Source organism: Labrus mixtus, chromosome 14 (assembly GCF_963584025.1).
Source record: "Labrus mixtus chromosome 14, fLabMix1.1, whole genome shotgun sequence".
Taxonomy (NCBI): Eukaryota; Metazoa; Chordata; class Actinopteri; order Labriformes; family Labridae; genus Labrus; species Labrus mixtus.
Genome location: NC_083625.1, coordinates 22,176,377 through 22,189,556, shown reverse-complemented (window position 1 = coordinate 22,189,556; position 13,180 = coordinate 22,176,377). Strand labels below are relative to the sequence as shown.

Below are 13,180 nucleotides of genomic sequence, written 5' to 3'. Positions count from 1 at the left end.
TCTCTCTCTCTCGCTGTTTTTCTGTTCGTGGTCATGAGACAGAAGTTTGAAAATCTGTAAAACCGCACATCTGTACCCTAATAGGCGGTTTAAACATAAGTCCCGCCTCTGACAGGGCAAATAGTAAATCACAGTTTAGGATTCTTAGGGTGGCACCTGGGACGGCAAATCAGAATTCTAGGGGGGACCGTGCCGCCCCTTTGGACATGCTCCCTGGCGTTTGTCAATTTTAAATTATTGCTTTGATTCAAGGAAGTATCACCAAGAAAACAAGTCAGACTAGTGTCTCCTCTGCCATTGTTGATGACAAAGCTATATCAGAAGTCCCGCCCCTTCTTCATTCTGATTGGTCGATGAGGATGACGTGACATTGACAAGCATGTCGTTTAAGCACTCAGGGCAATGGGGGCTGAGAACGCTGAACTACAAGGCGCTGTGGACACGTGCAGAAGCGTTTATTATCTGCTGCATTATTAAAATTTAGAAACCAGCCGACCTTTTCTCCTGGTCAGATTTTGGGTCTGACGAGTTTTAACGTTTTTCCAGAGTGACGTTGGATTTAAAAATAAAGGGCTTCTAGAGTTTAAAAAAAGGGAACTAAAAGCACATGTACACAAACATTCACACAAGTATTTTCAGACTGTAAATAGTTTCTTTCTTTCTTTTTCTTTTGGACAAATTCTCGACATTAAAGAAATGAGATGATGTATTTTTATGCAAGTGTAAAATAAAAAGTCTATATTCGAGCGTTCATTCCCTCGCGGCTATAAAAAGAAAAAGACGTTTTAGTTTTTAGTCTGTTCATCTTTAAATATATCATTGTTTATGAAAACGATCAATAAAAGAAAACCTGTATCAGAAACACAAACGTCTTCCTTCTTTCTCCTCTGATCACAAACTGAAGGTCAACGTCTTTGCTTTGTAGCGTTGACTTTTCATGGGTTTATTTCTTCTGTCACCTCCAACTCCAAGGCCGTCGTTCTCTGCCGGAAAATGGTTGATTATTTCCTCCAGGTGAGGAGGGAAGGAGATCCTCCTGCCCCCCCTCCCTCAGGAGGTCTTCCTGGCAAACTGGGAGGAGACCCCGGGGTAGACCCAGAGCTCGCTCGATCCCACCTGGGAACACCTTGGAGTCCCTCAGGAGGAGCTGGAAGAAGTTTCTGGGGAGAGGGACGCTTCCACGACTGAAAACTAAATGAACGATTTTACGTTCACTATATAAACTTTTTAAATGAGTATTTTCTGGGATTTTGACCAAAAAACACAGATGGTAAAATGTAAGCAAAAAAATTAAAATGGAAAGTACAAAATACTCAGGAGATTAAATCAGAAAGTAAAAAAATGTAAAGATTTAAACCCTTATTATTTTTCAGTGTTTAAACAGTTTTAAAAACTGCTGACTAAAAGTTTAAAAAACACTTTAATTAATCAACAGAAGTCTCGGTTACTTCCCGTTTACCGTCAAAATGTTTGTTAATTTAACATTTAAATAATTATTCATCATTTTGTTTTTTAAACTTTAATCAGCCAGAGATTCATATTTCAGCTTCAGCTAAATTTAATCAATCAGGTGTTTGTTTTTTTATGACAGATTAAATGACATCAGAGACAAAACTGTTTCATACAGTTTTGTCTTTCTGCCACCGGAGGGCAGCAAAGAACCGAACAGATTTCATCAACTGTACCGAGACCAGTCTTTGTCTCGAGACTAAGATTTTAGTCGGCGAGATTTTAAATCAAGACCTCCACTGATTGGCTATTTTTACAAGTCAAAAGGAAAACTCCTCTTTTTAAAAGAACAAACAACTTCAAGTCATTTATAGGATTTTTATCCCCCGGTTACGGAAGCAACCTTCCCGGGGTTACGGTTAAGTGAGTGACACGCCCCCTGAACACAAGACGATGATTTTTCAGTGATATTCATGATCTTGGTCTCGGAGCACTCTGGTCGCGGGTTCGTCTGGGTCCTGGTTAGTGTGATCTTGACTACAACACTAATGACAGGTTTAAAAACCAAACACACGTTGCCGCCGGTGGCTGAGTGATTAGTTCCATCCCCCATGTACAGAGGACTTAGTCCTCAAAGTGGGCGGCCCGGGTCCGACCTGTAGCTCCTTTCCTGCATGTCTCCTCAATAAAAATAAACCTTTAAACAAACAAGAAAAGACGACATGAAGTGTTTTCAGTTTTTTTTTTACTCTCACTGGACGATAAAATGTTCAAATCCAAACTCTGCAGCTCGATTATGATCACAAAGCATCAGAAAGACGTGACGTTACACTCGTTGGGACTCGAACCAGCAGGCCGAGGATCCAACTACCAATCACAGAACTACAGAGCAGCTGATTCAGAACATCATGACTCTTGAGTGACATGTTCAGGAGCGTCAGGCTGACATGATGTTGAGAGTCCAAGTGGAGAAACACTTCCTCGATAGCTCATCTGCAGCTCCTCCTTTCTTCCAAACGTTTAGTTCTGGATGTTTTTGTTCGTCTCTGATGAAACATGATTCTTCTTCACATAGAAAAATGAACCTGCAGCTCCTCCGTCAAAGAGTCTTTAAAATAAAAAACGTTTGAAATGTGACTCCTGACAGTTTAAAAGGGATTCAACTTAAAATAAAAATTATTTCCTGTTTGTTTCTAAATTATCGACAGGTGGGCGTCAGGTAACAGGCGAAACATAAACGTGTTTAAAATAATAAAGAACGTGTTGTTTTTGTGACTAGATGTGGAGAGGTCAGCGGGAGAGCAGTGGGAGGTCACTAGAGTTCATGATGAGGCTGGAGTCGAGGTTCAGACTCTCTGAGGAAAAAAAAAAAACATTTTAGATTCAAAGGTCAAACTGAAAGGGGTCGACAGTCTTCAAAATGTAAACATACTTAACGATACTGCGAGATTAACACGATCTCCTGTTTCTGTGATTTGAGTAAATGTTTTCTTTTGACTGAATTTGAAATGTTTTTATGTTCCAAGTGTCAAAATAACTTCTGAGAGATTACAAAGATGTTTCACAAAGTGAGAAATGAGAAAATAAACGAGCAGCGAGAAAATGATACAGGATGAGCAGATGAGTGTCGGCCAATCAGATTCATGTTTGTTTGAATAGAGCTCAACAGTTTGGTTCCAGAAGTAAAAGTCCTGTTTGTTTCCTCTATAGTGGATTTAATTACCGTATTGGTCCGAATATAAGACGGCCTTTTTCCCCATCGAAATAGGTCCGAAAAAGTCGGGTCGTCTTATATTCGGGGTCTAGTATTCAGAGCGCAGCTCTAATTGTTCGCCTGTCCCTTTAAATGTCAATACACATGACGCGCTCTGGGAGGAGCAGGGGAGTGATGACAGCGAGAGCGAACACAGCGGGGCGGAGGACGTGTGTGATGAATAGGAGACATCGGAGAAGAAGTTTGGCGAGCTTTAGTTTAGTTAAAGATGTGGCCTGTATTTTCTCTGTTATTTAAAAATGTTGATAATATTGCTTGATTTTAATTTTGAATCATACTGTACATATTTTGACCTTGTGAAAAACTTTGTTTTGAAAAGTGCCGTAGCATATAACGATAAAGAGGCCTACGTTTATTATTGTTATCATTATTACAACAACAGGTGTTTAATTCAATGTGTTTTTAATATTGGGGAGCGATGAGAGCGAACACAGCGGGGCAGAGTGTGTGTGTGAGGAATAGAGAGGAGACATCGGAGGAGAAGTTTGGCGAGTTTTAGTTTAGCGGTAGTTTAATTAAAAATGTTGCCTGTATTTCCTGTTATTTAAAAATGTTAAAAACATGTTGATAATATTGCTTGATTGTTAATCGATTTTAATTTTGAATCATACGGTACATAGTTCGCCCTTGTGAAACACTTTGTTTTGAAAAGTGCTGTAGGCCTATACCGATAAATACGGTATGTTAATTATTATTATAATTATTAATACAACAGGTTTCATTCAATGTGTTTTTAATATTGTTATTTTCAAATAAAATTAAGTTCTTTAAAAAAAGTTCTTTATAAAAACAAGATCTGGTCTGCAAATCTTTTTTTCTAAATGTGAGTGTTGAAAAACGGGGGTCGTCTTATAATCAGGGTCGTCTTATATTCGGACCAATACGGTATTAGCGATGATGTCATAACTATCCGAGGTAGACTGACCACGAGCTACCTGAGGGTGAAACGATGGTTGATGCTCCTGTAGGAGACACAAGATCGTCTGATATCAACCTCGCTTAAACAGAAACACGGTTTATTCACGATGTCGGGGAAAGAACTACACTACCCACAATCATAGAGTGTCACAGCAACGTCTCTGATTGGTGGAGCTCGCTGATACCATGGCAATGTTTCTACAAGACATTACAACACGTGTATTAAGAGTATAAACACGATAACGACTACAGTCACATTTAAGAAGATGGATCATTCGCAATGCATTGTGGGATGGGTAGTTCCTTGACTCCAGAACAAAAACATGTACACAGTCTTGTCCCTTTGCCCTTCTTCTCTGTTTTTTAACGCTGAATCAAACATACTATAGTCATGAGTATTGGTGAAGCTGGTTGTCATGGTTACTGGCTTCAATCTCTTGATATAAGGATTTTGTAAAATGTCAACGGAGGATCTGAACGGGGGAATTAAATTCCAGAACCAGAGCAGACGGTAAAGTGGGCGCTCAGTGTTGAGCTCTGCTGGTGCAACATTCAGTTTGATGTGTGATGTTACTTTTTTAACCATTTCATCTCCGTCACCGTTCAACGGTTTTATTTGATCTTTTTTCGATGATGTAACGATTTCTCACAGGAATGTGGACGATTCAAATCGATTTGATGATCACGATTAATCGCCACTCTTGCGTCTTGTTTCAAAGCGAGGAATCTCGAGGACACACTGACCTTGGTCAAAGTTGAGCTTCTTGCTGTTTGATCCGTCTCCGAGCCCCTCGATGTCCACCAGGTCGCTGTTCACGTCTGAATCGTTTAGCGCGCTCAGCGTCACGTCCGCCGTCTTCTGTTTCTTTATGGGCGGGGCCATGGAGGGGCTGCTCTGCATGCCTGTTGCCACTACGACCTGCGAGGTTGGCCCAGCGATCATTGCCGGGGTAGCCGGGGGTGGAGCCGTTGTCATGGAGACGGAGGTTTTCTTGACCGTCTTCTTTGGGGACTCAGAGATGGGGACTCTGCTGTCCTCGTACAGCTTCCTCTTCACCGTGCTCTTTATCTGAGCGCTGCGGGCGGAAACACAGAGACGTTAGCTTAGCTTAGCATAATGACTGGAAACAGAGGGAAACAGCTAGCATGGGCAAAGCTAACAAAATCCTGAGTTCATTTGAAGGCCACACAACAATTTACCGTTTGACAGTTTTTGTTCAGGACCAGTTACTGTGTGGAGTCTTTGCTTGTTGCCTAGCAACTGATCCCAGCCAATAAAAAGGTCGGAAGTGAAGTCAATGAGAACTTCTGACAACATTAAAACCTAAATGTTAAATATTCGACCGGACGTTTTGGGTTAGAAAAGATAATAAATGTTTAAGAGGACATCAGATGAAACATGGTCAGCAGACATGTTGAAGACAGCTGTGGTCTTTGTTCTTTTAGTTTTGTAGGAGTAAAAATAAAAAACATCTTAAACATGAAAACACGTAGAGACATGTTTTGAAAGGAGCTGAACCCGAGGCGAGGACGTACACAGTTCTCTCTTTGATCACCGTGCTGATGTTGTTCAGGTCGTCTCCAAAGCGACGCACCGCCAAACGCAGCATCTCGATCTCCGTCTCTGTCCACTTCGCTCTGAGGACACACACACACACACACACACATTTAAACACTTATGATAAGACCTTCCTTAGTGTAAGATTTCATCACAATAAATTCAACAATTAAAACAGAAGTAAAGCCCCGTGTCCACCTGGCTGTGAGCTACGGAGAGAACAAAAGCCCTGCACGTCTGTCCTGTCTATGACAACGGTTTGTTGACGACGGTCGCTGTATGACCGACATTGCTCTGATGTTGTTTATTATATGTTTACATTTTGAGAAAATGTTTTTCCCGACAAGACGCGGAGCGAGGAGGATGTGAGTACAAGAGGTGTGTGTGTGTGTGTGTGTGTGTGTGTGTGTGTGTGTGTGTCTCACCCTGCAGGGCTGGAGTCGGACACCGGGTGCAGCTGCATGGTCAGCTCTCCCAGTTTAGTGAAAGCAGCTCCGGCTGCAGAGAAAATCTCGCCCACCTGCGGAGAACAGGAGAGAGAGAGTGAAGGTTAGGTTCAAAAGAGCCAACAGGAACCTCACAGCTGAATGATGTTTTTAAATAACATAATCAGTGTCTGTTCGTCCAGGGGTTGGAAACTGTCTGAAACTTATTTTAAACATGAGGCCACTGATGCTTCACGAGAATGTACGATCATTACTCTTGTTGTAATATAATTATTGATCTTTATTATTGGTTCTATTGAATTATTAAAGATTATTCTAAATTAATATAATTATTTGTTATGATATGCTTTGGCAATATTGTCACATTCAGGCCAATCAAGCTGATTGAATAGATTTTAACTACATACCGATTCTACAAGTAGACTGAACTGATGCAGAATACAACAATGTAAAACACTTTTCTGTAAAGATGAGAGTAGGACACTGGATGAGGAGTTAAATTATGTTTTCTGAATGAGGTTCTGCGTGCAGCTCTCTGCTCGCTTGTTCTCTCATAGGTGACTCTTCTGTTTCCCAGGTGACTTACCTTTGCAGAGGCTGAAGTCATCGCGGTGTAGAAGTCGAGTTTATCTTCTTTCAACTTTCTCTTCGATCAAAACAACAAAACGAAAACACACGAAGCTAGCTGCTAGCTAAAGTTAGCTCCTTGTAGCTCGGTGTCGTTAGCGGGAGATTTCAAACAAACAAAAACGAAACTTTAGGATATTAACGTCCGAATAGACACTTTAAATCAACGCGGAATACATTTTAGTTACATATTTAATAAAATATATACAAATATTGGACAACAAAGGCAGACGGGATAAAGGAAATGTTGCGCTACTTTGAGACTTCAACGCCATTGGTCAGTCTCACAGGAAAGGGCGGGGCGTGTCATTCTGAACGTTTGATTGGCCGCTGCGCTGCGTGGCACGACAGTTACCGAATTCTATCGACTTAAGCCGAGTGATGAGGATCAGCTGACTGCGGGGCTCTGTCGTCCTTCGATGGAACACTTCTCGGTTTGTTGAATCAAAATAAAATAAACTCTCTGATTAATCGATCACACCGCGGACACCGACATGCCGTCGCTTCTGTTCTGCGGGCCGAAGATGGCCGCGTGCGGGATCGTGATCAGCATCTGGGGAGTCATAATGCTGGTAAGACAAATGGCAGCGGGTGTGGGCTATTTCCTGGAATCATGATGTTTTAGATGGAGAACCATTCACCTGGACTATCACGGTTTAACGAAACACCAAATATGTCTTCTCTCCTTAAAGCGGATTCAATTGAATTCAGGTGTTTGCCATCACGAGCCCTCAGTATTAATCATAAAGTCTGTTTCAGTAATTAGACGGAGACCAAGCAGGCCCAGTTTAACCTACGGGCTTTATAATGTTACTGCTCTGCTAATCAACACAGAGCTAAATATCTGGTGCCTGTGTTACTTAGAGTATCGCGATTCTTCGATTCTAGTTCAAATCGATCAATATTGAAACCTCTTTAGAAACCATGGCAACAAAAAGTCCTAGATCATTATTTGGTATTTCTTTGAATAACTTAACATTGCAGGTAAACTTGCGTACTGTCTGAATTGTGCAAACACATTTGCAACTTGTCAATCGCTAATTTTAATTGAGGAACTTTGAAAAGGACTCGTGCTTTCTATTTTTATACTTATGTGATTTTAAGGAAGTCAGATTTTCCAACGACAGCTGTGTTAGTCAGAAAAACTGAAACATCACACAAAGAATCTTTTATCTCCTTTCTAAGGTTGCGTTTGCACGACGACGATCCCGGATAAATCAGGGTCAATTTCTTTTTTCTAAAAAAAAGTTCTGCATTCTGACAATAATGTTTTAATGAGAACCGCCGTGCACATCGATCCACAAAAACAACCATTAACACTGCAGTACACATGCAAGGCCAGTAGTTGGCAGTGTGACTTTCTAATGAAACAACATGTGAATGTAATACTCTTCCTCCTTCAGCGTGGTGAGGTGTAAACACACAAACATGACTAACACACAAACGTTTGTGTGGACGGATGATGAGGTCAGGTTGTTACTCAGAGTGACCCTGAACTACAGAGAGTCAAATCAAGAAAACGCTGCTTTGGTGGAGAGACCGCTACTAGGCCTGGGCGATAAAATGATAACGATATCGACTGACATTACATTTTTTATCGTGATAACATTTTTTGTCATATCGTCCAGGCTTAGCCGCTACAAACCCGCAACTCTCCAAGCTGGCTAGCAAATATTCCCGTGAACCAGGAATGTTTGTTGGCTCTTAACTGGTGTTCTCGTCAGCAGGTGATATTGTGAATGAACAGTAACGCGTCTTATTCTAACTTTGTTCAAAGTTATTTTATTGAAAAGTTGACAGCCCGACTTTGGGCGTAGTTCAGGAAACTGTCCACATTGATTTTATTTTTTCTAGCCTTCGGGCGCTACGTAGGTAACAGACATTTATAAGTAAAAATCGTCTGAATAGTAGATTTTGGGTAAGGCCCCATGTACATATGGTGTTTTTTTCTGAGCGCCAATGTCTTTTTTAAATTGTTCTAATGAGCAGAGAGCGTTCGCAACAGAAAGCGGGCGCCTGGAGTAAAAGCGCAGCGCCTAGCACTTGATTGAAAAATGTCTTCAGCTGATATATCAACAATTAGAATCTGCGGTGTTCATCAGAGATCAGTCTGATGATTTATGTGAAACATTTTGAAAAGGTTTGTTTGAATCGCCTTCACTTCACTTGTTTGAATCGCCTTTCTGATGAATGTGGGTATGTATGTATGAGGCAGGTAACCATCTGCTCGGATGGATTTGACCACAGTATGAATCCAGTGTTTCCCCATTATGCATCGAGCAGCGGAGGTGCACAGCTGCTGAAATATGACCTCCGCTGCTGGGCTCCAGTTTATGTCCTTAGAAACTAACATTGTTACTAAATTGTGCTTCTGACTCGAATTTTTAAATAAATTATTCATTTTCTTTGGTAAATTTCTGACTCCTCCCGGCTCTGTTAATAACTCTTTAAAAAATTGCACGCAACGTTAACATTGTTCTACTTCACCATCGCTGCTACAACTCCAACCTAGGGGAAACACTGGAATCTAATTAATGATTTAAACTGTTAGTCACATTTCAGCTGTGTGTCCTCCTCTCTGTCCCCAAGCCTCATGTTGAGCCTCTCTGTTCTTGCAGGCGATGCTGGGAATCTTCTTCAGCGCCAAGTCGGCCGTGTTGATCGAGGACGTCCCGTTCACCGAGGAGGACATTCGTGGAGAGTGAGTCGTTTAATCCGTCTGATATTCATCTTCTAAACAAATGAAACCAACGAAGAGTTTCAAGTTCAATCTCTGATAAAAAGTTTTGGGGGAAACCTCGGCGCATGTTCGGGCTGTTTTATATTGAGCTTTGTATCCTGACGGTGCTCACAGTCCAGAGGGGAACACCACGAAGCGAGTTCATCGTACTCAGTTTGTTCTTAGTCTGTCTGGCGCTCCAGTTAGATATCAGGTACCACAAAGAACGTAATCTTTCTGCTGCAGGCTCTGAACGCGCATCAGTTACACTTTTAATGAAGGTCACAATATTCACCGTTAACTAGCTGCTTATTAGCATGCTAACTAGTAGCATACTGGCTGTTTATTAGTCCCTTATTGTCAATGATCTCAGTCTAAAGCTAACAGGTCATTCACTCAGTTTGCTCTCCTGATTTCTGCTAAATGATGGAAAGTTAGGAAGCTGAACATGAATTATGCTGACTTCTTAATACGTGATGATGACTAAAGTCCAATCCGTTTTAATATCTGCATCTCTGTTGTCAAACTCGACATGTGAAGCTGACTTTGAGGATATTATGAACAAACGTCCTCATCGTTCTCAATCAGCAGATTTAATTTGACTGAATTTGACCCGAGACAAACGGAGAAGAGAGCCTCCGGATGATGACGGAGCGAATAATGAATGTGTGCTGCGTACAGGATGTGTTACTGCGACCGCACCGCTTCGTCCTGTGACATCACAAACGTTAAAGTTCAGATTCCAAAAGTTTCCATAAACGTCTTCCTGCAGCCGAGGATCAGAGAACGCTCCCAGGTAACCATTCATAAAACGAGGGCACTTAAACCCGGTACTGACTAGTTATGAGTGTAGAGTCGCTCGAGCTGTGCATCTTCACTGGTCTCACGATTAGATTTGATTCGATTACGATTATCCAGTCAACGATTCGATATCACGATTCATCCTCAATTTTCTATATTACATGGCTACTTTTTCATAAACAGAGACAAACAGTCTTATAAATATGAACTACTTTTTTATAATTTATAAAGTGATTTAGACAACAATGTCATTATCAATATCTTTACATTGTAAGTTAAAATTAATACATTATAGAGGTAGCCTACAGTATAGGTAACAATAATACATTTTTGTGTGTTTAGTTTATTACGAGAGAAAGATGTTTTTAAAGTCTCTGTGTGTTCATTCTCAGGACGTTGTAGCCTTTAGCTGTGAGCTTTGTTCAGGGTTAGTTTTGTTTCTGTCCTTTTTTATTTCAGACGAATTGTGTTAAGTTGCTACTGCTGTAAACACCCCATTTCCTGATATGGATGTTTCACATTAAAAGCACTTCAACTACAGATAGGTCGGGGACTTTTATTGTGAAGAACTTGTCAGAAATAGAAAGTGTTTATCATCGAACGAACGCAGCTTTAGCGGAGGTGCACTTATTAATGGTGATTCTCGATGATGCTGTGTCGGGAGTCAACTGTGTTTACAGCCGCTCACTTTATCACAGCCCCCTTCATTTAGTTATCCTGGACTTAAGACAGCGAGGCATCAGTTTAAACACACCTTGTGTGCTGTAATGAAGATGCTAACCCGTGCTGCGGTCGGCTAAAGAGACACCGAGTCAAGTGGAGCACTGTGGTCTGAGCCTGCAGGACCAGCTGACTCTGCTCATAAAGTCAGCAAGCACAGGACCGGGACTCAATTTATGTTGTTCTCTGTCACAAATCCCTCTGTTAGCCTACGTTACTTTCATTACACACCACCGTGGCCGATAGGTAAAACAAACTCGCTCAATGCTGCGCAAAACAACCACATTTAGCGGTTGGCAGATGCTTTTTTCTAACCCTCGTCAGCATCGATTCCGTCCTGTCCCTGATTCGATGCATTAATCTTCTAGTCTGCATCGCGATGCATCGATTAAATGATTGATTTCAACAGCCCTAAGAGGTGGTTACCATGGTGATAGCCAGGTTAAAAGAGAGCCAGCTTCGTGACACTCAGACTTCAGGCTCAACAGACCGGGATTACCCTCTGACCTCACTTCGTCGTACTCCACAAGAAAAAAGAAGTCACGTTTACAAAAATGTCAAATAGTTGGTAAAAAATTAAAAGTCTCAGAACTTAAAATCCGCCTGCAGGTGGCGTCGCAGGAACTCATCTCTTCTTCTTCTTTTCCGCAGTAAAAATCCTCCTCAGAACATCTACAGTCTCTACAACCAGGTCGGCATCAACTGCTTCATCGCCGCCGCCATCTACGTGGCTGTGGGCGCTGTGTCGCTCTGCCAGGTGCGGCTGAACAAACGCCAGGAGTACATGGTCACATAAACGACCCGACGCCGCCAGCCGCTGGAGGTCACTTCCTGCCCACGTTCCATGGCACACCACTTCCTTTAAAGCGGACCAATCAGCAGCTGGAGAGTGTTTTAAATGTTGGATGTGGTCAAAGGGTCGGCCAATACCTGAATTATTTATTTTAAAGTTCAAACCCTTCAATGTCTTTGTTGTTGTTCTGATGTTTGTTGTTGTTGTTGTTGTTGTTTGCTGAAATGTGACATCATTCCTTTGAGCAGGTTATCCACGAAAGCAGCCGAGCGCTGAGATTTAAATTAACAAACGGAAAATAAGAAATCAATCAATCGAGCAAACGTCAGATTCTGAGTCAGGATTCACCTTGATGAAGTTTTCTGGAGACAACTCCTTCAGTCTGTTTCATCTCTGATCTTTATCTTCTGCTCAAACAAACACGCTAAGACGTCAGTTTCACATTGAAGCTCCTCCTCTGATTGATGTGAAGGTGAAATGTGTTCAGGCTGTTTGCGATGCTACTGTGGATAAAAGTGCAAAACTATGACTGTGGATAACCTTTGCAATAAAGTCAAAAGTGTGTGTGAAAACATCATCGTCTTCATCTGTCTAAAATCAGGAGAATATTAAATGACAAAACACCATGCTGCACATTCAAACTATTAGTACACATTAAATAGGGTTACATTTGAAATTGGTGGCAAACCAACAGGTGTTGCAGTGATGGAAGCGGGCAAGAGAAGTGGTTCAGATAGAAGTGATTGTACTCGACCTAAAAAGCCTCTGCATGTTTCTAATAAGCTCCACGAGCAGAAACGTGCTCAAACTAGGATCAATATTGGAGATGCTTTTGAAAAATGGAGAGAGGTTAGAACACAGAAAGGTTTACAGACCGATGCAGAGCTGGATAAACACTGAAGCTTCAGTGTTCACCACATGGTGACCTGTGTGAGCATGGACTCTAGAGAGGAGGGGGGGGGGAGACAGCTCTCTACAATGTTTAGAATTTAGACTGCAGTACCCATTTTAAACACTAGGTGTCAGAGTTACATACTGCTCCTTTAAAGATTGAAATAGGTGAAACCACTTAGGCATAGTCATCTATGTAAGTATCCCCTCTCATATTACAATTCCCCACCAGCATTGTAAAGAAGCTCCGCTGTCATTACGCTTGTAAGACATTCATATTATTCCACAACGGTGTGTTAATGGTGTCTGTGCATTCACATCGCCTTATGGCAGTGCGGAAGCAAGAGACAGTACGACACAGCAGGAGCTCTACATACACACACAGTTGGACATGTACACATGCACAGCGCTGCGCTCCATGGATGATCCCGTAACGCAGGGGTGTTCAAAGTGCGGCCCGAGGGCCATTTGCGGCCCTTGAGGG

The 13,180-nt window shown here is 41.8% G+C and overlaps 2 protein-coding genes and 1 long non-coding RNA gene across 3 annotated transcripts; 2 read left to right on the top strand and 1 right to left on the bottom strand.

The window, feature by feature from the left end:
- Nucleotides 1-2,177: 2,177 nt before the first annotated feature.
- LOC132988676 (chromatin complexes subunit BAP18-like) lies at nt 2,178-7,043 on the bottom strand. Its single transcript, XM_061056248.1, has 5 exons — nt 6,732-7,043; nt 6,125-6,219; nt 5,678-5,779; nt 4,886-5,217; nt 2,178-2,804 (listed from the first exon to the last, which is right to left on the bottom strand). Exons 1-5 carry the CDS (start codon nt 6,750-6,752, stop codon nt 2,740-2,742), a joined length of 615 nt encoding a protein of 204 aa, XP_060912231.1. The 5' UTR covers nt 6,753-7,043; the 3' UTR covers nt 2,178-2,739.
- On the top strand, nt 3,025-4,016 carry LOC132988687 (uncharacterized). Its single transcript, XR_009675845.1, has 2 exons — nt 3,025-3,372; nt 3,680-4,016. It is a non-coding gene; the product is annotated as an uncharacterized LOC132988687 (long non-coding RNA).
- Nucleotides 7,044-7,126: 83 nt separating the features above from the next.
- rnasekb (ribonuclease, RNase K b) lies at nt 7,127-12,379 on the top strand. Its single transcript, XM_061056258.1, has 3 exons — nt 7,127-7,344; nt 9,391-9,473; nt 11,664-12,379. Exons 1-3 carry the CDS (start codon nt 7,267-7,269, stop codon nt 11,806-11,808), a joined length of 306 nt encoding a protein of 101 aa, XP_060912241.1. The 5' UTR covers nt 7,127-7,266; the 3' UTR covers nt 11,809-12,379.
- The last annotated feature ends 801 nt before the right edge of the window (nt 12,380-13,180 follow it).

What these genes read in the sequence shown, in the direction of transcription:
- LOC132988676 (XM_061056248.1), bottom strand. Translation starts at nt 6,752, where the DNA reads ATGACTTCAGCCTCTGCAAAG. An exon ending in TCCGACTCCAGCCCTGCAGG is followed by an intron (nt 5,780 to 6,124) that starts GTGAGACACACA and finishes GTGTGTCCTCAG; the next exon opens with AGCGAAGTGGACAGAGACGG. An exon ending in GTGATCAAAGAGAGAACTGT is followed by an intron (nt 5,218 to 5,677) that starts GTACGTCCTCGC and finishes TTCCGCCCGCAG; the next exon opens with CGCTCAGATAAAGAGCACGG.
- rnasekb (XM_061056258.1), top strand. Translation starts at nt 7,267, where the DNA reads ATGCCGTCGCTTCTGTTCTGCGGGCCGAAGATGGCCGCGTGCGGGATC. An exon ending in TCTGGGGAGTCATAATGCTG is followed by an intron (nt 7,345 to 9,390) that starts GTAAGACAAATG and finishes CTGTTCTTGCAG; the next exon opens with GCGATGCTGGGAATCTTCTT. An exon ending in GAGGAGGACATTCGTGGAGA is followed by an intron (nt 9,474 to 11,663) that starts GTGAGTCGTTTA and finishes TCTTTTCCGCAG; the next exon opens with TAAAAATCCTCCTCAGAACA.